Raw genomic sequence first — 26,528 nt, 5'->3', positions numbered from 1 at the left:
GCCCACCATACTTTTTAAAAAAAAATTCCGCAACCTCTAGATATATATGTCACCTTGTAAAATGGGATCATTGAGTTTACCAGCCTCTTCAAAAAAGCTACATTGGGTGTCCCCGTTTTTTTCCAATGAAGCAAGATGGCCTTCTTCCCATAAAATAGTACTACTGTATGTTAAGTAAAGTTCTGTGAGCCCTTGACGGAACCACCTCCTCCACCAAACCCAGAAGACACACACTGATTGTCAACCTAACCGGTACCTTCAGTACCTCAGCTATAAAGGAAGTGACCCCAGTCCAGAACAGCTGAATTTGGGGACAACTCCAAAATATATGATGCGCGTCTGCCCTTGATAAAATATCCCAAGTTGTTGGGACCCCTAACAGTAAAATTATTTTTGTAGTGTGGGTTGTCAGCACCCAAGGCAAGACAAGGAGTTTGCGCCCCTAACCCACGAACATTTAGCGCTTCCCGAGACCCTTCTACTCGTACAGTATTAAAACCCTTATGGTACATTTTAGGCTGTACCATTCTCTTTGTTCTCCTTTCTTTCCCTTTTATCTCTCTCTATCCTAATTTCCTGTTTTTTTACCCATCCCTCTCTAGCTGTCTTTCTTGCTCTCTTTCTCTCCCTTTTTATTTGTTCCTCCCCCTTTCATGTATTCTCTATTTTATTTCCTTCTCTTACTCCTTGGTGGGTAGGTGGGGGGTTTGGGATGAGTGGCAGTGCAGGTGGGGGGTTTGGGATGAGTGGCAGTGCTGCGGGGAGTTCTGATTGGCCAACTTAGGTGCTCCTGATCATGGTCATCTGCTGATCTGAGTACTGTAGTGGGGACTTTTAATGGCAACTATAATCACAGGTAGTGTTACTCACTGTCTCCGGCTTCACTATGTCTCCGACTTTGTGGTGTCTCGTAGCAGTGACAAAGAGAAATCACCGCTCTAGGATACTAATCAGAAAGTCTCCTCACCTGATCCAAAGCCACGGGTGCTGGCAATGCATAGAATGATGCAAAATAAAGGAAAAAACTTTCTGGACAGCCGCACTCCAAAAATAAATAGCTTTTATTGTAAAACCGAAAAACACACAAAAAGCATGCCACAGCAGACGGGGGGAAAAGCTGACACGTTTCACACAAAACTTTAGTGCTTATTCATAAGCGTAGCAGTGACACCTATGTCGAAATCAGGAGATAGGGTCTCCTCCAGCCCCTCCCACTTCACATTCCTCACCAGTCAGCTGAGCTCTAGTTTCTGCCCCCCAGCCATGCCGTGAACTGAATGGGTGGCTGCAAAACCGGTAAATGGGGAGCCGCAAAAAGGCTGGGAGAGAGAGTGGTGCGGGCTTCGGTAACAGCCCAAGATCTGGTGACCCCTGGCAAATCATCATTTGACCCCTGAGGGGGTCCCGACCCCCAGGTTGAGAACCACTACTCTAGGGGAACAGATGGGTAGATCAAAGCCAATCTAGCAGGAGTATAATACACTCTATGCAGCAACTTAAACTTAAACTTAAAAAAACCTGTGTGCACCAGCCACCCCAGCCCCCCAATATTTACCTGAGCCCCCTCTCATTCCAGCAATGTGCATGTGAGCATTTGCTCTCCAGAGACTCTCACGCTTCATTGGCTGAGGCAGCAGCAGGAGCCATTGGCTCCTACTGCTGTCAATCACAGGCAGTAAGCCAATGAGGAGAGGAAGGGGACAGGGCCGAGCCATGGACATGCAGAGCAGCGGCTCAGGAGTAAGCGGTATGCTCTGGGGGCACTCAACAGGAGGGTGGGGCCAGGAGCACTCGTGTGGGACCCGAGACTAGGAGGATCAGAGCTGCTCTTTGCAAAACCACTGCGTATGACATATTTGTTATTTAAAAAACAAACAAAAAAAACAAGCCTCTGATAACTCTTTAAGTTGGCCAGAAGAGTTAAAGAACATTCAACCAACAGAGAAAAAAAGTCTAATGCTATAAGGCTAACTTAATTCAACCAGAAGAGGAGATATCGTGAGTGAGAACTTTGCCCTGTGTATGGAGATTCCTGTGCGAACGACCGAATGAATAGTTATATAGTTAGTTTGGCTGAAAAAAGACAAACAATAAAAGGGAAAAAAAAATAAAACAATTATACAATCTTATAGGAGTGAGTATTGGCTGAGCAAACCTCCAGCTGCAGTGGAAAGTGAAACAGTTAACAGTGGTACCTTTGCTAAATGTGACAGCTTCCTACTCGGGACCCTTAACAACCAGAATCTCATTCGCAACTGGCATATTTAGCTGTCAGCTGAGGATTCATGGCTGACAGGTGAATGGAAACAAAGGGGCGGGAAAAGTGTAAAAAAAAAAAAAAAAACTGCGTCCCCACAAAATTCATACCAGGCCGTTTCATTTAAAATTAAAGTGTGGGTTTTTCGTCAAACTCCATAGCAACCAGGAGGCCTGAGCAGGTGGTCCCATTTAGCAGTGGTAGCAATGCTAAATGTTTCACTTCATACTGCAGCTGTAGGATCGCTTGGTCAAACACTCATTCATTTGGCCATTCACACAGGAATTTACATAGACTTTTTACACAGTGCAGAGGTATCGCTCATGTTTTTTCCTTTCTGGTTCGAATGTTCTTAGCTTATCGTGTTAGACCGCATACACACTATTAGATTTTCTGTAGATCTTTGTGTTCAGGTTTACCAAAACCATGTAGTGCAAGGGTCTTCCTGATTGCATACAAATTGAAACTCTTAAAGGGGTTGTAAAGGTAAATGTTTTTTCACCTTAACGCATCCTATGCATTAAGGTGAAAAAACATCCGATGGTACCGCCCCCCCCCCGAACCCCCGTTTTACTTAACTCACCCCTCGAAAGTCCCGCACACGTCCCCGTGATCCTATTTGGTTCCCAGCCTGGCCGTTGGCTAGGCTGGACGGATTGATAGTAGCGCAGCCATTGGCTGGCGGCACTGTCAATCACATCCGATGATGTGGCGCGTCAAGGGGCGGGGCTGAGTGATACAGTCGGCGGCTATGCCCGCTGCTGTATCCCGGGAGCGCACCCGCAAAAGCTTTCCACCATGCGAGCTCGCTCGCATAAAGGTGGAAAGCTCTTGCGAGGAGGAGCCAAGACAGCCGCCGAGGGACCCCAGAAGACCAGTTTTGGGGACACTCTGTGCAAAACGAGCTGCACAGTGGAGGCAAGTATAACATGTTTGTTATTTTAACAAAAAAAAATAATTTTGACTTTATTGATCCTTTAAGGTTTGACCTCATATTCAGGGCCGCCATCAGGGGGGTACAGGCAGTACACCTGTAAGGGGCCCGGATGGCAACCCCCTATAAAAAAAACAAATATATATATATATATATATATATATATTTTTGTTTTAGGGGTCCAGAGGTCACAGGGCCCCAGATGGCAACCCCCCTTTTTTTTAATATAGTTTTATTTTATTTTTTATTAAAGGGCCAATTTTTTTTTTTTAGGGGTCCGGAGGTCCCCAGGGGCCCAGAGATCCCCAGGGCCCTGGATGACAACCCCCTTATTTTTATAAAAAAAAATATTTTTTTAAAATATTTTTTTATTTCTTTTATATATATATATATATATATATATATATATATATTAAAATATATATATATATATATATATATATATATATATATATATATATATATATATATATATATATATATATATATATATATTAAAGGGCCCAGAGGCAACCCCCCTTTGCCTCTATTTTTTTTTATATTATTTTCTTTCTTTTTTTCTTTTTAGTTCTTTTTATATATATATATATATATATATATATATATAATATATATATATATATATTTATATTTTTATTCTTTAAGGGCTCAGAGGTCCCCAGGGCCTCATGTGGCAAACCACCTTTTTAGATGTTTTTATAAATGTTTATTTTTGTTTATACATTTAGTTTTTTTTAAAGGGCCCAGGGCCCTGGATGGAAACTCTTCTTTTTTTTTTTTTTTAAATGTTTTTTTTTTTATATATTTGTTTTTATTTAGTTTTTTATTAAAGGTCCCAGAGTTTTTTTTTTATTATTATTAAAGGGCCCAGAGGTCCCGAAAGGCAACCCCTCTTTTTTTGTAATTTATTTTTATAAAAAATAATAATAATTTGTATATATATATATATATATATATATATATATATATATATATTTTTTTTTTATTTCTTTTTTTTTCTTTTTATTAAAGGGCCCAGAGGTCCCCAAGGCCTCGGATGGCTACACCCCTTTGTTATATATATTTTTCTTTATTCCTTCTTTTTTTTTGTAAAGGGCCCCCCCCCCCCCCCCCGCTTCTCAATTCGCAGCAGCGTATGTGGCTTTAGTCTATTCTCTCTGCTGGTCTGTAAAGTGCAACAAAGGCAACACATATAAACTGACATTACACACATAATACAAACATTATGGGTATTATTTGTCAATTTTGCACAACTGTTTAGATATTCGCAATGTACATTTTTTTACAGTGCCTTAAAAAAAGTATTCATACCCCTTGAAATTTTCAATGTTGTCATGTTACAACCAAAAACGTAATTGTATTTTATTGGGATTTTACAGTATGTGATAGACCAACACAAAGTGGCACATAATTATGAAGTGGAAGGGAAATGATAAATGGTGTAGCAATGTGGGCTACGATTGCAAAGTACAGCGATTCTCTGTCATTCTATAGATCATATTTTCTCTCTAGTGCCCAGCATCACATACTGACATCATATTTGTGGGCCAAACCAAAGGGATTGTGGGATTAGTAGTTCCTCAGAATGGCTATTCCTCCGCATGACTATACACCCAGACTACATATCCCAGGGATCTTTGCTACCATCAGAGATATTGCTGGAAAGAGCTATAAAAGAGCCCAGAGACCCACCCACATTTTTTTCTCCTGGGCCCAGTGTGTGCCGGACCACATGGTGTACAACATTCCAACCTGGCCGAGAAGGGCCTAGAACTTCGCATTAGGTGATCGTCACTAGCGGATCAGCTGCAAGGACGCCTCTCCAGGAGTCGCTGTTCTTAAGGCATTGAATCAGCCTGGTCATTGATGAGAGGGAAATTGCCCACCTTTGCAAACCTTTCTTTGTTGCTTCACTGGCACACTGTGTACAGACAGCTTTACCGTGGGAATACTTTACTGCGCTTCCATTTGAACACTGTACATAGATACCTTTAGCTTCAACCATTCCAATAAATACCATTACCCTGCTACTGCACCTTGTAGTTATTGAGCTCCAACTGCTGGTGAAGATTATTAGGCCTGCAACTGGGACATTGCTGTCATTACTGCTTAAAGGGCCCCCATACCATTCTTGTTTGCTTGATCTCTCATTAAGGTTAAAGGTTAAATAGGCCGGCCTGGGTTTCCCTTTAGAAGTATTGCCAGAATTAATGCTTAACTCTTGTTTATCTTTTCAGGTCATGTTCAAGTGGTATTTCATTGTACATACATGTATATAATATTCTGTTATTGCCAAACTGCCATATCTTGTATTATTATAGAGGAATTATTCTACTGACCTTGGATTTTTATTCAAAGCTCAGTTGATCTATTACCTCCTCTGTGCAACAAGATTTTCTTTGAAGTATTCCAGTAAACGTTATTAGAAAATAAACACTTGGTGCAAAGATGTCTGAACCCAGAGTGTCAGGTGGGTTGGAATGTTTACAGGGTCATGGTGATGCACATGAGCAGGTAAATCCAAACAGTCCCAAGGGGGTCACCGTAATGCTACAATAGTTTTTAATTTTTTTTACAAATAAATATGTGAAAAGTGTGGCATGCATTTGTATTCAGCCCCATAGTCAATACTTTGTAGAACCACCTTTCACTGCAATTACAGCTGCAAGTCTTTCTTCTTTGCAAAATGGCTGAAACTCTGTCAGATTGGATGGAGAGCATCTGTCAACATCAATTTTCAAGTCTTGCCACATATTCTCAATTGGATTTAGGTCTCTAGTTTGACTGGGCTGTTCTAACACATGAATATTTTTTGGTCCAAACTGGGGATCAGCAACCTGTAGATCATTCTCTACCAGTAGATCGCAAACAGGTGATTGGTAGATCTCAGTCTGGGCTTGCTGAACTGTAGTAGAGAACAAGAGCCGCATAAGCCGCTGACTCCTCTGTAGTGCTGGCTCCTTTTCCATGCGGAGTGATACCAACTGCACTCCACCTCCTATCGCGGCTAGTGGTCTCCAATGTGGTGCCAGCAGCAGTAAAGAAGAGATTTTCAGGACAGTGTGAAGCAATACACTGGGCATAATATTATAGGACTGCTTTCACACTGATGTGCTGCAGTTTACCCCCACCTGTGGCTGTGGTGTACTTGCAGCTTTCCTGCAGGTTTGCTGTACTTAGCCATAGATTTCTATTACATCCTGCTGTTTTAACTTTATGTGTGAACAAGCCCTAAATGTGCCACTGCCAAATTCAACTAAGGGCTCATTTATTTATAAGTGCAGCAGGTATTGCTGCTCCTCTGAAAAGCGATCTGAGTGTGTGTTGACAGGTGGTGAAAAGGTGATATGTTGCCTCCTTACCACCTTATTGAAACCCATGATTGCTGTGCAATGCACGCGATTGCAACACGGTAGTATGGCAATTATAGGTTTAAATCAGTCGTGAGGAGGCAACACCTGGGCAAAACTATTCCCGGTGATCTTTGACTTCTCCCGTGTTTTTAAGGTAGATCTCAACCTCTTTAAGGTTGCATACCCCTGATCTAAACCATTCCATTGTAGCTCTGGCTGTATGTTTAGGGTCGTTGTCCTGCTGGAAGGTGAACCTCTGCCCCAGTCTCAAGTCTTTTGCAGACTCTAACAGGTTTTCTTCTAAGATTGCCCTGTATTTGGCTCCATCCATTTTCCCATCAACTCTAACCAGCTTCCCTGTCCCTGCTTAGGAAAGCATGCCCGCAACAAGATACACTCACCACCATGTTTCATGGTGGGGATGGTGTGTTCAAGGTGATGTGCAGTGTTAGCTTTCCACCACACATAGCGTTTTGCTTTTAGGTCAAAAAGTTCAATTTTGGTCTCATTTGACCAGAGCACCTTCTTCCACATGTTTGCTGTGTCCCCCAAATGGCTTCTCGCAAACTGCAAATGGGACTTCTTGTGGCTTTCTTTCAACAATGGCTTTCTTCTTGCCACTCTTCCATAAAGACCGGATTTGTGGAGTGCACGACTAATTGTTTTCCTGTGGACAGATTCTCCCACCTGAGCTGTGGATCTCTCCAGCTCCTCCAAAGTTACCTCTATGCTTCTATGATTAATGCTCTCCTTGTCTGTGAGTTTAGATAGATGGCCATGTCTTGGTAGGCTTGCAGTTGTGCCATACTCTTTCCATTTTCTGGAGATGGATTGAACAGTGCTCTGAGATGTTCAAAACTTGAGATATTTTTTATAACCTAACCCTGCTTTAAACTTCTGCAAATCTTTATCCCTGACATGCCCTGTTTGTTCATTGGCTTCATGATGCTGTTTGTTCACTAAGGCTCTCTAACAAACCTCTGAGGGCTTCACAGAACAGCTATATTCATACTGAGATTAAATTACACACAATTGGACTCTATTTACTAATTAGGTGACTTCTGAAGGCAATTGGTTCCACTAGATTTTATGGGATTGGAAAGAAATCCTGGACTGCAGCACTCAGTTAAACACCGTCTTTATTGGATAAAATCAAAACATGATCCAAAAACAGTGCAGTCAAGTGAACACTAGGACAAAAAATGGTTAACATGTTTCACATTGTCAGATGCTTACACGTAGCATGAGCATAGGCTATGAGCAAGTATCTCAAGATGTGAAACATGTTAGCCATTTTTTTGTCCTAGTGTTCAATTTTCTATTTTTGACTGCACTGTTTTTGGATCACGTTGTTTAACAGAGTGCGGCAGTCCAGGATTTCTTTCCAATCCCATGCATTTGTGCAGAGCCTGCACCTGTCGGCCTCAGTGGGGCGGGAGCCACTCAACGGATCAGCAACTTTTTCAGAGCGGTATCACCTCTTCATTCCACTAGATTTTAGTTAGAGGTATCAGAGTAAAGGGAACTGAATACAAATGCACACCACACTTTTCAGATATTTATTTAAAAACATTTATAATTTTCCTTCAACTTCACAATTATGTGCCTCTTTGTGTTACATAGTGTTGGTCTATCACATAAAATCAAAATAAAATACATTTACAATTTTGGTTGTAACATAACAAAATGTGAAAAATTTCAAGGGGTATGAATACTTGTTCAAGGCACTGTATACATAGATTTCAACTAATTTATTAGATGCTTTGTCTGTACTCAGAAACTGAAAATGTCCATGTCAATAACCTACTTTCTACTTGTAAATTGTATTTAATGTTTGCAAGATTATTATTTATTCAGATTACATTACAAATATTTTTTTAAAAAATAATGGTATGGCAAAAGCGTAGATAAAACAGCATTCCCTTTACCTACAGGTTCCTTTAACAAGATATCTTCTGGTCAGTGGCATCGAGAGAAAGCAGGGAATATGTCAATAGATGTAATATACAATGATATTACAAATGAAAGAACTGATGCTATTGTGAACTCCACCAACTTCAGACATTGGAGCAAAGAATGTGAGTTATGATTTTTAAAGCAAAATAATTTATCTGTACAATTTCTTTTATGAAGACTCCCAAAAATAAAATGGCACCCTAAAGTAGTGTACTTATTCTTTATAATAAAAAAAAAGAGGTTTAAATATGTATTTGCATTCCTTTTTAATTTAGTTTTTATATTTTATATGAATGATGCAGATCTCAGTTTCTATTAGGGATGAGCCGAACAGACCAAAAGTTTGTGTGAACTTTAGAACCCTGTTAAAGTCTATGGGACTCAAATGTTTGTTTGCTAATTTTAAAGGCTAATATGCAAGTCATTGTCCTAAAAAGTGTTTGGGGACCTGGGTCCTGCCCCAGGGGACAAGTATCAATGCAAAAAAAAGTTTTTAAAACTGCAGTTTTTTCGGGAGCAGTGAATTTAATAATGCTTAAAGTGAAACAATAAAAGTGAAATATTTCTTTAAATATCCATTCCAGACCCTTCAGGCGAACAGGCAATGTTGAAGTCGAACATGAGTTCGACTCGAACTCAAAGCTCATCCCTAGTTTCTATATAAAAAAAAATGACAAAACATTAGACATCTGATCGATTAAAAGAGAAGTCCATGGAAAATTTGAAAGAAACTGCACTAAAATACCATAAACAGGAGAAAGTGAAAAAAAAGGGGAAAAAACACCTACAACCTAGTGACAGTGTATTCACTCCGAGAGCTGCGATTAGCATGTAAACAATAAATACAAGTGAAAAAATGTGATTAAATAAATACCTCTAAAACATAAAGACTCACAAAATTATGATTTTAAATGTGAGTGATATATGATGATATATATAGCTCACTAATATATCAAAGACAATGGAGTTTGATAGCCACTAGAAGGCGCTATGTGGCAATCTCAGAACCCCTCAGTGTTAATAAAACAGTGATATGATAATACCAACAAAAGAATAAATAATATACATTTCGATCAAAACACATATACCGGTATAAGCAAAAACTAGAAACAAAAAATGAAAATATATAAAATATGAAAAATAAAATTAAAATAAAGTCCATAAGTATTTAACAGATGAATTATCAAACACCCGTGATTTGTGCCAAATTTCAGATTAGTTGAAAACGTGTCCAAAGAAAACAGTGATGTATCCTCCATCAGACTATGTATTGGCTCCTTACCAAATCTCCATGATCCCTTATTACAGGGGGATCATAAACAGCATGTAATCGGTAGTCACTCCCAGTCTCGTAGTTCAGACATATATAGTCCGATTGGGTCTCATTCACAAGTGATTTCACCGGCATCAATGCCCACCATGTAAGAAATAATAATAGCTCCACATAGTGTATTAAATGAGTAAAAAAAGTTTATTAAAAAGTAGTAATGCACTTACAAGAATGCAGTTAAAAGATCGCCTTGAATCTGATGTGCCGGCCTGTACACAAATTCTCAGACACCCATCCACTGTTGGAACGTTTGGAGCTTCTTGGGTGACGACAGCGCGCCGCTCCGCCCTACGTCCGTTTTGTTAAATATTACTTCTTCCAGGGGCCAACATTTTCTCACAAAAGAGATGTCCAGCCTGAGCTCTTTCGGCTGGACTTCTTCTATGGGTCACAGTAGTGCAATTCGTTTTGCACTCCTATGACCTGTTTTTAGCAGAGAGCAGTCTGAAGTCCACTCTCTGCTGATGTCACTAAGATCAGTCCAGGCACCGCATCATCCTGATTCTGGAAGTCTGGATCTGCCAGATGCCTGGACTGATGGCTTTCTCAGCCTTTCAGCGAGCCAATGAGAGGCTGAGACAGACCCTCCCTGCCCCTCCACAGCTCAGCACTCCAGTGAGCATGGAGGAGCAGAGCAGGAGATCTGCTGATTGATAGGCAGCACGGGAGGAAAAATGTAAAAATGCACATATTTTTGCAGAAAAATAACGTGCATTTATTATTTTTCCCCCCAGGAGCCTGCAAAGCATTGCACTGATGACTGTTGGATCTCGGTGTAATATCAGATTCCTGCAGACACTTGCTCGTACATCTGTATGGGCTGTTTGAAAGTTGGAGGAAGTGTCAAACTACAAGGGTGCTCATCAGCGCCCTCGTAGTTCATTAATAACTACAAGCCAGCAGTCGGGACTTATAGCTTATTAATTCCTGGATTCCTGTGAATGAAAGATCCTGCCACTTGAGCAGAGCCCTGTACTGCTGATCAGTGACAGAGGATGCGGAAAAAGGATTCTCACCCTACTGTCACTTGGGAAGGGGTGAGGGGGGTGAGTGGGGATAAGTGGGGGTGAGTGGGGGTGAGTGGGGGTGAGTGGGGGTGAGTGGGGGGAAGAGTTGAAACATTTTACACCCTAAATGACATCCTGACACCTCCTGAACAGGTAGGTGTATTGGACTAGCACAACATACCACAACACACATGCATTATTGCTTGTTACAGTGTGCGTGCAGGCGCATTTGATAGTTGTATTGGAGTGTCATTCACAATGCATGACCTCACAGCACACCAACAAGGTTTCCCTGGTCTGTATGGGCCATACATCCAGCCAAGTTTAGCAGTTCAGGCTAGGACTACATGGATGATTCTTAGAAACTCACTGAACAAACAGATCCAGCAGCAACAAATCACACACAAATGACCATGATTGCACAATGCCCCCAATGTATGTGATCATTTACATTACAACTTTGATTTTGTATTTTAATCTTTACTCAGATGCTCTTTGGGGCTAAAGTTTTGTTATTGATCCGACTGTGTACTGTTACTGGGGCGGTCTATTTAAGATCTATCAGTTATTTTAGTCATTGTAATGATTAAGCACAAGATGTATGTGTGAAACGTGTCTACATGACCTCGTGTTGGTGTCTTTGGTGTTATCACTTTGAACAATAAAAGGAAATCGGAATTCCTGGATGTGCAGCCATTTCTTTTCTTACACATTTATTACATGTTGCTTGTAAAGCTTAAATCATTGGAAACCACGTGTAATATGTTAAGCAATACATTTTTACTCTAATCAATGAACCACTACCAGAATTAGATTTGAGTTGATTTAAATCATTCATTTAGCTTATTTTTACCATCGTTTTTTTTTATCCCAATAGCAACTTCCAGGTCTACAAAAAATCTTCTTACCTGAATTAACAGCAGGAAGATTTCAGGGTATAGGTATATAAAGCAGAGTTGAGTTAGCTGTTGGATGACAGTATAATAATATATAAATATATAATTAAATATATTACACCCAAGGGTCCTCAAAGACCTGAGCTCTGGTATATCTAAGCATTGTTTTCTATTTTTTTGAGACACTTTAATGACAAGTATGGTACCACGGAATTGGCAGAAGGATTATCAAAGGATCAAAGCTTTCGCTAAGTAACTACGGAATAGTTAGTTTAGCTTCTATAGTCGGGAAGATACCTGGGAGTTAATAAAGGACAATATAGAAAACATTTTGCTAGAGAATAATATTTTAAGCCGTAGACAGCATGGACTTATGAAAGATCAATTCAATCAAATCTGATTTTTCTTTTTATGAGGTAGTAAGCAAAAAACAGTGTAGACATAGTATAATTTGATTTTGTCAAAGTATTCCACATAGTTTTCCATACATGGCTAATGTCTACATGCTTAGAAAATTCAGTTTGTACATAGTTTTCTATTAATCTAAAAGACCGTATTCAGAGAGTGATTAATGATTAATGCTCTCAATAGTCTAAGGTTATTAACGGTGTACCCCACAATTCTATGGGTTTGGGAGCCTAATTATTTTTACACTTAAATTTAAACTTATTCCTGTATTAAAAGTGCTATGTACTCCAGAGAGAGACATTATTTGAAGGTTTTCTATGTGTATGTGTGTGTTTTTTATTGGTTGAACTAGATAGACTCGTGTCTTTTTTTTAACCTATGTAACTATTAAATATATAATAAGTAATATATTTTATTTTGTGTCTTTTGCAGCTGTGGCTCATGCTATATTTACAGCAGCAGGACAAAGTATTGTTCAAGAAGCTAAAGATGGTAAGTGCAAAATGACAACAATCTGCTAAGTAAAGTAAGCACATGAGCAACTTTTTCTGTGCAGGTGTACTTTTTTTTATCAAGAAAAAGTTTGTGGTGCAAACAGAATCAATCAGCAGTAAAATCAGTTTACAATTCCAGTTACAGAATCCTTCGACATGAGATATCACAAAAACATATACTGTATAAATCCAAAAGCACAGTGACAATGTGGAACCAGAGAAATAACAGGTAGAATAAATGTGCTCCTAAGCGTAGCTGGACTATGTCAATAAACACTCTAAGTAAGCACATGAATACGATCATATATGTTTTCCCAAGCAAGCATAAAGAATCATGTCATGTGGCACCTGTCCTATTACTAACTTCCATATTTACTCAACCGTTGAGATTTCAAATCTGTAGAAGCCTATCAAGTACTAATGGGGTCAGGGCCAGAACCGGTGTATCAAGCCAGTTTTGCCACATGAAATAGAATTTGTGCATTGCATTCCTATGCCGATAAGTTAGTTTCTTTTGTGTAAGAACACAATTCACTTGATCAACCCAATATTTTTTTTGTGGGGACACGAGGGGATATCCAGAAGCGAGAAATATGTTTACGTGCAATACAAAGTAGCCCAAGAACAATAACATGCATCTGGAGAGTTATGCCGCGTACACACAATCATTTTTCAGCATGAAAAAAAAACGTTGTATTTCAGCAGGTTGAAAAAACGACGTTTTTCCAACTTCATCAGTAAAACGACGTAGCCCATACACCACATCGTTTTTAAAAAATGATCTAGAAAAGCACGGTGACGTACAACACGTACGACGGCACTATAAAGGGGAAGTTCCATTCGCCTTTGGGCTGCTTTAGCTGATTCCGTGTTAGTAAAAGACGATTTGCGCTTTTTTGTCTGTTACAGCGTGATGAATGTGCATACTCCATTATGAATGGTAGTTTTACCAGAACGAGCGCTCCAGTCTCATAACTTGCTTCTGAGCATGCGCAGGTTTTTTAACATCGTTTTAGCCCACACACGATCATTTTTTACAACCCGAAAAACGACATTGTTTAAAACGACGTTAAAAAATGCAGCATGTTCAAAAAATGTGTTTACGCGGCATAAGGCTTTCATTATCTGGAACTCCCAGTAAGCAAATAGGGTTTCACAGGAGTGCAGTAGTATACACAAGAGATATAGGGCCTGATTCCCAAAAAAGCTGCCTAACTTAACTTTCAGCAGTTAAGTTACACTGACTTAAAATCTCTACCTAAGTGCCTGATCCACAAAGCACTTACCTAGAAATTTCAGGCCGTGTAACTTAAGTGCCGCCGTCGCAAGGCGGTCCTCCTCTCCGGGGGGCGTTTAAAATTTAAATGAGGCGCGCTCCCGCGCCGGCCGTACTGCGCATGCGTGTGACGTAATTTTCCCGACGTGCAGCGCGCAAACGTAATTGACGCCGGGCGGCTTTGTGGATTGCGACGGGACACTAAAGTTGCGATGGGTGAAAAAAAATATACGCGCCGGGAAAACAAATAATTATAAAAAAAAATGACAGCGTCGCTCAGCATGCATTCCTGAGAGGGAGAACTCCATGCAAATTTTCAAAGAAAAAACCGGCATGGGTCCCCCCCCCAGGAGCATACCAGGCCCTTAGGTCTGGTATGGGTTGTAAGGAGACCCCCCCACGCCGAAAATTCGACGTAGGGGGTCCCCCTACAATCCATACCAGACCCGTATCCAAAGCACGCTACCCGGCCGGTCAGGAAGGGAGTGGGGACGAGCGAGCGCCCCCCCCCCCCTCCTGAGTCGTGCCAGGCCGCATGCCCTCAACATGGGGGGGTTGGGTGCTCTGGGGCAGGGGGGCGCACTGCGGGCCCCCCCACCCCAGAGCACCCTGTCCCCATGTTGATGAGGACAGGACCTCTTCCCGACAACCCTTGCCGTTGGTTGTCGGGGTCTGCGGGCGGGGGCTTATCGGAATCTGGGAGTCCCCTCAAATAAGGGGGCCCCCAGATACCGGCCCCCCACCCTAAGTGAATGGATATGGGGTACATCGTACCCCTACCCATTCACCTGGAGGCAAAAAGTAAAAGTTAGTAAACACACAACACAAGGGTTTTTAAAATAATTTATTATTCTGCTCCGGAGGCCCCCCTGTCTTCTTTATTAGCTCTATTACCAGGGGGGGCTTCTTCTTCCACTCTCCGGGGGTCTTCTTCCACTCTCCGGGGGTCTTCTTCCACTCTCCGGGGGGGGTTTCTTCTTCCGCTCTCCGGGGAGGGGCTTCTCCGCTCTCCGGGGGTCTTCTTCTCTCTTCGCCGCTCTCCGCTGTTGACTCGGTGAACCCCGGTTCTTCTCCAGCTGTCCGGTGCCTTTTTCTTCAGCGCTGGCTGCCTGCTATCTTTGTGTGTTAGCTCAATTACTAACAGGCAGCCGGCGCGGTCTTCTGTGACGTCAGGTTCTTCTTCTCCCCTCTTCTGATGTTGACTCGTCGCCTCTTGTCACTGCAATGATGGAAGCGCGCCTTGCATCCCATTTATATAGGCATCACTGTCCCATCATGCTCCGGTAGGTACCCACGTGGTGGGTGCACGTGGGTAGGCACCCACCACGTGGGTACCTGCCGGAGCATGATGGGACGGTGATGCCTATATAAATGGGATAAATGGGATAAATGGGATGCAACATCGGAAGAGGGGAGAAGAAGAACCTGATGTCACAGAAGACCGCGTGCCGGCTGCCTGTTAGTAATTGAGCTAACACACAAAGATAGCAGGCAGCCAGCGCTGAAGAAGAAGGCACCGGACAGCTGGAGAAGAACCGGGGTTCGCCGAGTCAACAGCGGAGAGCGGCGAAGAGAGAAGAAGACCCCCGGAGAGCGGAGAAGCCCCCCCCGGAGAGCGGAGAAGCCCCCCCCGGAGAGCGGAAGAAGAAACCCCCCCCGGAGAGTGGAAGAAGACCCCCGGAGAGTGGAAGAAGACCCCCGGAGAGTGGAAGAAGAAGCCCCCCCTGGTAATAGAGCTAATAAAGAAGACAGGGGGGGCCTCCGGAGCAGAATAATAAATTATTTTAAAAACCCTTGTGTTGTGTGTTTACTAACTTTTACTTTTTGCCTCCAGGTGAATGGGTAGGGGTACGATGTACCCCATATCCATTCACTTAGGGTGGGGGGCCGGTATCTGGAGGCCCCCTTATTTGAGGGGACTCCCAGATTCCGATAAGCCCCTGCCCGCAGCCCCCGACAACCAACGGCAAGGGTTGTCGGGAAGAGGTCCTGTCCTCATCAACATGGGGACAGGGTGCTCTGGGGTGGGGGGGCCCGCAGTGCGCCCCCCTGCCCCAGAGCACCCAACCCCCCCATGTTGAGGGCATGCGGCCTGGCACGGCTCAGGAGGGGGGGGCACTCGCTCGTCCCCACTCCCTTCCTGACCGGCCGGGTAGCGTGCTTTGGATACGGGTCTGGTATGGATTGTAGGGGGACCCCTACGTCGAATTTTCGGCGTAGGGGGGGGTCTCCTTACAACCCATACCAGACCTAAGGGCCTGGTATGCTCCTGGGGGGGGAACCCATGCCGGTTTTGAATTTAAAAATTGCTGTGGAGTTCTCCCTCGGGAATGTATACCAAATGCCGTCGCTTGAATGGGCCTTTACAAGGTGTGACTAACTTTCCACATTGTAAAACCAGCCCTAGTTTTGCGCAGGCAAAATCGGAACTTACGCAGAAATCACAGTGCTGGAAAGCGTTGTGGATCTGCTTAAGTCCTCATTTGCATACTCAAAGCTGCATTTCCATGAGAAATGCCCCCAGTGGCGGATGCGGTACTGCATCCTAAGATCTGACCGTGTAAGTGTCTTACACATGTCAGATTTTCTGCCTAACTTTGGAAAAAGCCTTTTGAGGATCGTTTCCAAAGTTAGGCACAGACTGAACAGCAGTTAAGTCTGCGTATCTCTTTTGGGAATCAGGCCCATAGCATCAAAAACATCTGTCCAAAGGCGAAACAGTTTCTGACATCTCAAAAACATGGGGAGTAAATCCCCAGTGTCTCTGTTGTATTTTGGACATAACGAGGAATCTCTTCTTTCACAATGATGTAGTTGAGCTGGTGTTCTTTAGGCTCTATGCAATCAGAATAGATGGGAGAGTTTGTGAGAATGGGAAACTGAAATAAGCGGAGTAGACGTTAAGCACATTTCCCCATACTTGTTCCCCAAATATCCACAAGCCACGTTCCCACCCGCACCTGCATGGAAGTTTGGAGGCATCATGAGAGTCTATCAATAGAATAAAGTAAATTCAGAAAAACACACCTGTGATGGACCACCTGGCACCCTACTTGGGTGCTTCTGCCAAGATACAGCTTCCTTCACTCTGGAGCCAGGTATTATAGCAGAGCATTACACCCAAGAACTAGACAACACTAGCTTAGGTTAAGGTGACCAGATTTTTTTAAATGAAAACCGGGGACATTTTTTATTTTTTTTTATTGGCAGATGGTAAACTATTTTATAAGGCCCCGTATTTAACGGGTGTAGAACCCACTGACAGTGACCCATTCAAATGAATGGCAGCATTCTGCAAGCTCCCCCTGAAACTGTGTGCAGTGTGGAGTTCAAGGAGTTAAAGTACACAGTGTGGAGACGATACAACGCCTCCTCACCACCTCTTAAATGTTCTCTGAAGAGCGATCTGAAGGTGGATCACTCTTCAGAAATCAAAGCAAATGTGAAAAAGCCCCTACCTAATTCTGCATGTACATGGTGAAGGGCAGCTTAAACAAAACATGCCATTTGCTTGACCACGAAAAAAAAGCAGGTACACCTCACTGATCACAAAATTGTCTCACACAAAAGTTGTAAAGATTTTGCATTTCTCCATTTTATATATACATATATATTCTTTTTACAGTATGCAGTGACTCATTGTGTCAGCTACTTGAGACACTTGTGCAGTATGAGCTTAACACACAGCTTACACCAAGGATGGGGCACAGGAACTGGGGTGACTCTGCGCTATGACAGGTGGTACCTTGGCATTTTTTGTGGAGAGGGGGACCTAGAATTGTGACAGGAGGGGATCATAGTAACATGGGGGGAGACAGTGTGACAGGAGGGGGTCAGAGTTACGTGGGGGGGGACAAAGTGTGACAGGAGGGGGTCAAGGTTACATGGGGGGGGGGAGACAGTGTGACAGGAGGGGGTCAGAGTTACATGGGGGGGAGACTGTGTGACAGGAGGGGGGTCAGAGTTACATGGGGGGAGACAGTGTGACAGGAGGGGGTCAGAGTTACATGGGGGGCACAGTGTGACAGGAGGGGTTCAGAGTTACATGGGGGAGACAGTGTGACAGTAGGGGGTCAGAGTTACATGGGAGGGGAGACAGTGTGACAGGAGGGGGTCAGAGTTACATGGGGGGGGGACTGTGTGACAGGAGGGGGGTCAGAGTTACATGGGGGGAGACAGTGTGACAGGAGGGGGTCAGAGTTACATGGGGGGCACAGTGTGACAGGAGGGGTTCAGAGTTACATGGGGGGAGACAGTGTGACAGTAGGGGGTCAGAGTTACATGGGAGGGGAGACAGTGTGACAGGAGGGGGTCAGAGTTACATGGGGGGAGACAGTGTGACAGGAGGGGGGTCAGAGTTACATGGGGGGACACAGTAAGACAGGAGGGGGGTCAGAGTTACATGGGGGGACACAGTGTGACAGGAGGGGGTCAGAGTTACATGGGGGGGAGACAGTGTGAAAGGAGATGGGTCAGAGTTACATGGGGGGGACACAGTGTGACAGGAGGGGGTCAGAGTTACATGGGGGGAGACAGTGTGAAAGGAGGGGGTCAGAGTTACATGGGGGGACAGTGTGACAGGAGGGGGTCAGACTTACATGGGGGGGACACAGTGTGACAGGAGGGGGTCAGACTTACATGGGGGAACACAGTATGACAGGAGGGGGTCAGAATTACATGGGGGGGACACAGTGTGACAGGAGGGGGTCAGACTTACATGGGGGGGACACAGTGTGATAGGAGGGGGTCAGAGTTACATGGGGGACACAGTGTGACAGGAGGGGGTCAGAGTTACATGGGGGACACAGTGTGACAGGAGGGGGTCAGAGTTACATGGGGGGACACAGTGTGACAGGAGGGGGTCAGAGTTACATTGGGGGGACACAGTGTGACAGGAGGGGGTCAGAGTTACATGGTGGGGACGCAGTGTGACAGGAGGGGGTCAGAGTTACATGGAGGGGCACAGTGTGACAGGAGGGGGTCAGAGTTACATGGGGGGGAGGCAGTGTGAAAGGAGGGGGTCAGACTTACATGGGGGGGACACAGTGTGACAGGAGGAGGACACGTGGAGTGGACACTATTCTTCCTCATGTGCATGGCACTATGACTTATGCTGGCGCCAGCCCTGACTCCCAATCATCTCACACAACACAGAGCGATCAGAAAATCTGCAGAACTCCGCCCCTTCTCCTCCTCAGGTCCGCTCCCCCCCTTCTCCTCCTCAGGTCGGCGTTTCTCTTACTGTGGCTGGCGTCCTGCAGCATCTGTTCCCGGTCGACTGTGGATAAACGACATGCTGCTCAGCCAATCATGTAGCTCCCATCCCGATCCAGCACTGATGTCCCGCAATTCAGCAGTTACGCCCCAACACTATGCAGAGTGATGTGACACGGTGTCGACCCCACTGAAGGGGGAGGGGCTGGAACGAGCAGGCAGCCAGACTCCTTCTTGGTCTCTTCCTTAGCAGTTTTCTCTGCAAGTGTAAGTTGTCCAGGACTGGTGCCGCTGCTGCATCCAGGGACAAAACCGGGGACAATTTTGGTCCAGGGACAGTGCCCTTAATTCGAGGACTGTCCCTGGAAATCGGGGACGTCTGGTCATCACCCTAGCTTAGGTGCAAACTGGAACTGACTTTATTGGACATTCACACAGAATATATACCACACAAAATCAGGTAAATACTTGATCACGTCCTCCTAAACAATGCAAACTGTACACTGTAATATCATCAGTACATCTAATGAACAGCAAACATAAACAGTAAGCTAATTAACAACTAGTAACCTAGATAAACCTAGGTGACTTAGGTCAGTGCCCACCCAGACAGTTCGGCACCAGACAGTTTCACTCCACCGAGTGCCTTAGCCAGCCCCTCCCACCCCCTTCATAGCCCCACGTTTCAGTGGGCACTGGAGGAGCAGAGAGCTGGAGACTGACAGTTCCAGCTCCCTGTTCAGAGAGGAGGGGGAGAAGAGTGATCTGCGGTGTTTGTTCACTCAGTTCTCACTGCAGAGCCAGCGAGGGACACCTTGGTGAGCCCTGTCCTTAACACATCTTTCTTTGTTTCTATAGCTTCTATGAATAAAAAAACAATCAAAGAATGGAGGACAGGTAGATGATTAAATGGTCCACTTTCTCGATTCATCTTTTCTTTTCTTTTTTTTTTATATAAAAATTTAGATATTAGAACGTCTGTTAGGTCTTTATTACTGTCTGTGCCCCCGTTAGGGAGATCTAACAATTTTACCCGTGATTTTACAATCTTTAGGCGCTACAAGAACAGAAATTGTTATGACAGGACCTGGAGCTCTACCCTGCAAGTGGATTCTACACTGTAATTGTAAAAACAATGTCGGGAACATTCCTATACTTGTAACAGATATCTTACTTCGGTGTGAAAATACGGGTCTAAAATCTGTTGCCTTTCCTGCCATTGGCACAGGTAAGAGATAATTTGGATGCATGGGCATTCTATTTCAAAATATAATTAAGACTTTTTAAAAGCAGTTAAAAATATTATGGTAATACGAAACAAACATTATTGTAAAGCCAGCTTTATCTGCTGTGGTTAGGTTTTAGATAGAGGCATGTTCAGACCTAGTTGAATTAATTTGATAAATTAGTGAAAATAGAGCTTAACCTCCCTGGCGGTATGATTATGTCTGGAATTTTGTACCAAAAGCGGTACAATTTTTTGCATGGAAATTTGACGTTTTATATTGTAGGCCTGCAATTCTTAGGCCCGGTACACACGAGCAAACATGTACGATGAAACCGGTCCGTCGGACCGTTTTCACCGTACATGCCTGCCAGAGGGCTTCTGTACGATGGTTGTACTAACCATCGTACAGAAGTCCACGCGTAAACAATACGCGGGGCGTGTCCGCGTCGTCGCCGCGACGATGACGCGGCGATGACACGTGGGCGGGCCTGCCATTTAAAGGCTTCCACGCATGCGTCAAAGTCAAAGTCTGTACTGACGACCGTACATGTCCGAGCGGGCAGGATTCCAGCAGGCGGTTTTAAAACACGTCCAGGAATATTTGTCTGCTGGGAAAAGGCCCGGCAGGCAAATGTTTGCTGGAATTCGGCCCGCTCGCGCCTACACACGACCGAACATGTATGCTGAAACTGGCCCGCGGACCAGTTTCAGCATACATGTTTGGTCGTGTGTACGGGGCCTAAGGCCCCGTACACACCAGCGGATCTGTCCGATGAAAACGGTCCGCGGACCGTTTTCATCGGACATATCCGCTGCCGGATTTTGGTCTGATGGCTGTACACACCATCAGACCAAAATCCCAGCGGAAAACAAACGCAGTGACGTGCGCGACCCTGGAAGGTCAATGCTTCCACGCATGCGTCGAATCACTTCGATGCATGGGAGGGATGGCGGCCGATCGGACATGTCCGGTGAGTCTGTACAGACGACCGAACATGTCCGACGGACAGGTTTCCAGCGGACAGGTTTCTTAGCATGCTAAGAAATTTTTGTCCGCTGGAAAACGGTCGGCTGGACAAATGTCCGCTGGAAACCTGTCCGGTCGGCCGTACACACGACCGAACTTGTCTGCTGAAACTGGTCCGCGGACAAGTATCAGCGGACAGATTCGGTCGTGTGTACAAGGCCTTAGGAATAACTCACTAAAATCTGTTCAAAAAAGAGTCTAGTAGACATCCCGGGTATGATAACATTTGAAACACAAAATCATAAATTCTAATATAATAAATAACTATAAATAATTATAACAAATAATAATGTAATTATAATAAAAATTATTCAATAATGTAATCAAATCAAAAACACTGAAATTTGCTCAGTTGCAGAATTGTCGCTGTCATTACTTTTATTGTTTGATGACGAATTTCCCCACAAATCGCTATCGCTCAATTCTGCAAGTGATTACAATTAATAATCGCTGTTTTCTAGCTGGTCTAACAGCACTTTCGATGTAAAGGGATACTTTTTGGTTGCTATGGACAATCTCCAGTTTCCAGGCAGAAAGAACAGTTTTTATTATATAAAACTACATGCAGAACACTGGGCAAACCACTAGGGACAAAAGGGGGGGGGTGTATTTATTTCATACAGTACTGTAATCTGTAAGATTACAGTATACTGTATGTTTATTTATTTATTGTGTTTTTCATTTTTTGAATTTGGCGCCGAACTCCGTCCCTGTGCGTCGTAACGTCGCAGGGAACGGAGTTCGGCAGCACTGTTAATTCGAGCGAAAAGACACAGCGGAGGAGCCCGCACACACAGCAGGGAGGCATCGCAGGATCCAGGGACAAGGTAAGTAACTTCCCCCTGTATGCTGCACTGGCTCGGAGATACCGCTTTTGGAGGTTAAAGGCGTTGTAAAGGTTTGTGTTTTTTCACCTTAACCTCCCTGGCGGTATGATTCTGTCAGAAAAAAGGTGCTGAAAGCGGTACCATTATTTGCAAGGAAATTTGGCGTTTTATATTGTAGGTCTGTCATTTTTAGAAATAACTCACTTAAATCTGACCAAACAAGATTCTAATAGGCATCCCGGGTATGACATTTTTTTAAAAACAAAATTATAAATTATAATATAATAAATAATTATAAATAATTATAACAAATAATAATATAATTATAATAAAAATTATTCAATAATGTAATCAAATTAAAATCACTGAAATTTGCTCAGTTGCAGAATTGTCGCTGTCATTATTTTTTTTTTTTTATGACGAATTTCCCCACAAATCGCTATCGCACAATTCTGCAAGTGATTATAATTTATTATCGCTGTTTTTTAGCTGATCTAAAACTATTTTTGACATAAAGGGACACTTTTGGTTGCTATGGACAATCTACAGTTTGCAGGGAGAAAGAAACGTTTTTATTATATAAAATGACATGCATGACACAGGACAGACCACTAGGGACAAGGGGGGTGTGTATTTTTTACATACAGTACTGTAATCTATAAGATTACAGTATACTGTATGTATTGTGTTTGTTTACGTTTTTGAATTTGGCGCCGTTCTCCGTCCCCGTGCGTCGTAACGTCGCAGGGAACGGAGATCGGCGTCACACGGAAGCACTATGTGAATCGAGCGAGGTCCCGCTCGCTCACACAGCGCGGTGGCATCGCTGGATCCAGGGACAAGGTAAGTAACTTTGCCTGTGGATCTAGCGAGGCAAGCCCGTGACTGACACGGGGTTACCGATAGTAGCAAGAAAATCTAACCCCGTGTCAGTCTCGGGAAGACCGCCAGGGAGGTTAATGCATGCTATGCATTAAAGCGGAGGTCCGCCAAAAAAATACACTCTGCGTCTATGGATGCCGAGTGTATGGCTCAGGAGCGCGTCCACAAGCTAACCCCCTTGGGAGATCTCTTCTCCAAGGTGGTTATCTAATGCTGGGAGGAGCCGCGAGAGCCGAAGAGGGACCACAGAAGAGGATGTTTGGGGCTACACTGTGGAAAACAAGCTGCACAGTGAAGGTAAGTATAACATGTTTGTTATTTTAAAAAAAATAAAAAACTTTAAAAAAATAAAAAAATGTAAACTTTAGTATCCCTTTAAATTAAATATATGTGTTTTAGTCAATATTACAGATCAAGCACAGGCCAACAGCACAGCACAATATTTTGGGATAGTGGCCATTCATATTAGTTATTTCCCTGATTTACTTGATATGTTTACTACTCATGTATGCATTGACAGTCACTACTGAAAGTTCCAGAAAAACACTTGAAGCAGCAAATATCAAAGTATTGTCCCTCTCAACTCTCTAAAACATATCATAAGAACTGCTTTGACATGTAGACTAATTGGTTAGGTAAACCAATGTAGCACTACCCCCGAAGGAGCCGCTGATTGATTTGGGATTGGCCTATTTAATTTACCCTGGCGTTGTCTAGGGGTGCAATTGTAGAGACAAATAGTGAGCGAAGGTCCAGACAGTGAATAAAGGTTTTTTCCAATGCTTTATTTTCCAGGCCAACACGGCCAACATCAACATCAATTGGGAAGGACAAAGTTGATGAATAGAGAGAGAGGAAGAACCTTGCAGTATCAGGCCTGGATATTAAATAGAGCAGTCAGTACCGCTCTGCATAGTACCAATTTGTAACTCGTCGCCACTCCAACTGAGTGGGTAAAGTGCCCCCGGACAGACCTCTCTTTACAGGCCTGGCAGCCGAGACGCCACTTAGGATTTCTGGGAGGAACAGGCCACTCTCACAGGCCCGGCTCGGGCCTCTGCCACAGGCCAATTACAATAACTGAGCTAGATAGATAGATGGAGCAAATCCTCCCAGTAGATTTCTGCATCGGTCACCAGATGACAGCAAACATACCTGCCAGTACTCTGGTCACCGGATCCCCAATTGGTTTGTTCAGGCTCTGTTGGACGACCTGCCTCCGGGTCCCCCTCAAACCGACTCCCCAATCGAACGGCACCCAGCCTGGGATCCTTTCAGTAGAATCGGGAACCCAGCAAGTCGCTGGGGTCCCCTGGTACCTCCGGGTGAGGTCCCAAGTAGTCTGTAATCATGGCCAGGTGGGCCACGCCGGCCGGGTCTATGGATGTGCGCACCCTGAATGTGGATGCTACATCTGGAACGGGACCCCGCAAAGATTTTAGAACACATGACACCTGTCACAGATATACTCCTCTCCAGCACGTCCCTTGAGGGAAAAACTCCTCTGATTGGCTGCTGGAGAAACTTACTCTGCCAGAACCCCTCTGGCGCCAACTGCTGGCCAGGGATGATATTGCATCCCTGGACCACAGACTGACCCAGTGGACATTTCTGGAATGACAGAAGTCCCACAATTTTGAACAAATAGTGAATGGGAGCAAGGTAACTCTTCCATTCCCCACTAACTTTAGCGTAGTGCCCATACTGAAAGTAAGGAGGCGCTACACCAATTAAAGGCGAGCTCAAGGCATATTTACAAATAAAATATATACAATTGAAATAAAATGGCTACCATGAAAAATAATATTAATGAATAAAGGACATCATAATGTTTCAGTTTGTATATTTATGCATGCCGTCACTATCAGCTCCCCTAGAGCATCCTTTCTCAACCAGGGTGCCTTCTGGGTTCTTCAGGGGTGCCTTGGCAAAATGCCTAAAAATTGCCCCAAATGTATCAAGCCTTTTTGTCACACACAGCCACCGTTTTTTATTGTGCAGCATTACAACCTTGGGCACTATGCAGGCCAGCCTCTGGCATCCTAACAACTGTTAATGTTTTTGGTTGATAAGGAGGATGTTGGGTGAATGCACAGCATATTGCGCCACATCTTGTTTGCCCCTCTCCCCTCACATTAGTTGAGCAATGGAGAGAAATTAAGGGAAAAGAGAAATGCTGGAAGATGTCAGTATTAGCATGCAAAGGTATATTTGCTTTGTAAGAAAAAAATCACCTCTAATGTTGGGTGTCCTACATGTTTGGATTCTGCTGTATTATGTAAAACTATTGTTTTTTTACATTTTAGAATGGGGTGCCTCAAGATTTTCCGTAATGTCAAAGGTTGTCTTGACTTAAACAAGGTTCAGATATATTGCTCTAAAGCCTTCAAACATACTGTTGGGAATTCATAAATGGTGGCACAAACACACTTTGGAATTTCATAGAGCTGCCACAATTGCTGGTGTTTGCACCAGATTCATGTACAGCACAAAAAATCTGTCAGAGGCCAGCGATGAGCATGGAGTGTCCATTCTGGACATTTCTTTCTCAGTTTTCTTCCTTTCCAGTCACTGCACCTGTCACATTGACAGCACAAACAAATGTCCCCTGCCCTTGTCTATAACTGGCCTTTGCAGCAAGGAGCACATGGAAGGGTAACGCATGCAAAACAAAAGCAAAGAAATTACCAGCTCAACTTACTGAGCAGCCTGCAAACAACCAAATGATCCTGTCTTACAGTATACATTAAAACCGGGTTTAGTTTGCACACATTTGCAAATACAGTGCCTTGCAAAAGTATTCACCCCCCTTGGAATTTTTCGTGTTTTGTTGCCTTACAACCTGGAATTAACATGGATTGTTTGAGGATTTGCATCATTTAATTTACAGAACATGCTCACAACTTTGAAGATTTTTTTTTTTATTGTGAAGCAAACAAATAGGACAAAATAACAGAAAAAGTCAATGTGCATAACTATTCACCCCTAAAGTCAATCCTTTGTAGAGCCACCTTTTGCAGCTATGACAGCTCCAATTTGCTTTGGATAAGTCTCTATGAGCTTGCCACATCTTACCACTGCTCCAGCTCCTTCAAGTTGGATGGTTTGTGCTTGTGAACAGCAATCTTTAAGTCTGACCACAGATTTTCTATTGGATTGAGGTCTGGACTTTGACTAGGCCATTTCAACACATTTACATGTTTCCCCTTAAACCACTCAAGTGTTGCTTTAGCAGTGTGTTAGGAGTCATTGTCCTGCTGGAAGGTGAACCTCCATCCTAGCCTCAAATCACACACAGAGTGGTACAGGTTTTGCTCAAGAATATCCCTGTATTTAGCACCATCCATCTTTCCCTCAACTCTGACAAGTTTACCATTCCCGACTGCTGAAAAACATCATCCCCATGTTTCACTGTGGGGATGGTGTTCTTTGGGTGATG

The 26,528-nt window shown here is 43.7% G+C and overlaps 1 protein-coding gene across 1 annotated transcript in view; it reads left to right on the top strand.

The window, feature by feature from the left end:
- Positions 1 to 26,528, top strand: part of LOC120913205 (protein mono-ADP-ribosyltransferase PARP14-like) — a 152,483-nt gene that overhangs the window by 80,092 nt on the left and 45,863 nt on the right. Inside the window, exons 8-10 of the mRNA XM_040322991.1 lie at positions 8,479 to 8,622; positions 12,574 to 12,633; positions 20,180 to 20,353. Of these exons, the coding sequence (XP_040178925.1) occupies positions 8,479 to 8,622; positions 12,574 to 12,633; positions 20,180 to 20,353 (378 nt within the window). The remainder of the gene's footprint in view (positions 1 to 8,478; positions 8,623 to 12,573; positions 12,634 to 20,179; positions 20,354 to 26,528) is intronic.

This window comes from Rana temporaria, chromosome 1 (genome assembly GCF_905171775.1).
Source record: "Rana temporaria chromosome 1, aRanTem1.1, whole genome shotgun sequence".
NCBI classification, from domain to species: domain Eukaryota; kingdom Metazoa; phylum Chordata; class Amphibia; order Anura; family Ranidae; genus Rana; species Rana temporaria.
Note: the sequence above shows the minus strand (reverse complement) of the source record. Positions and strands in the feature narration are given on the sequence as shown.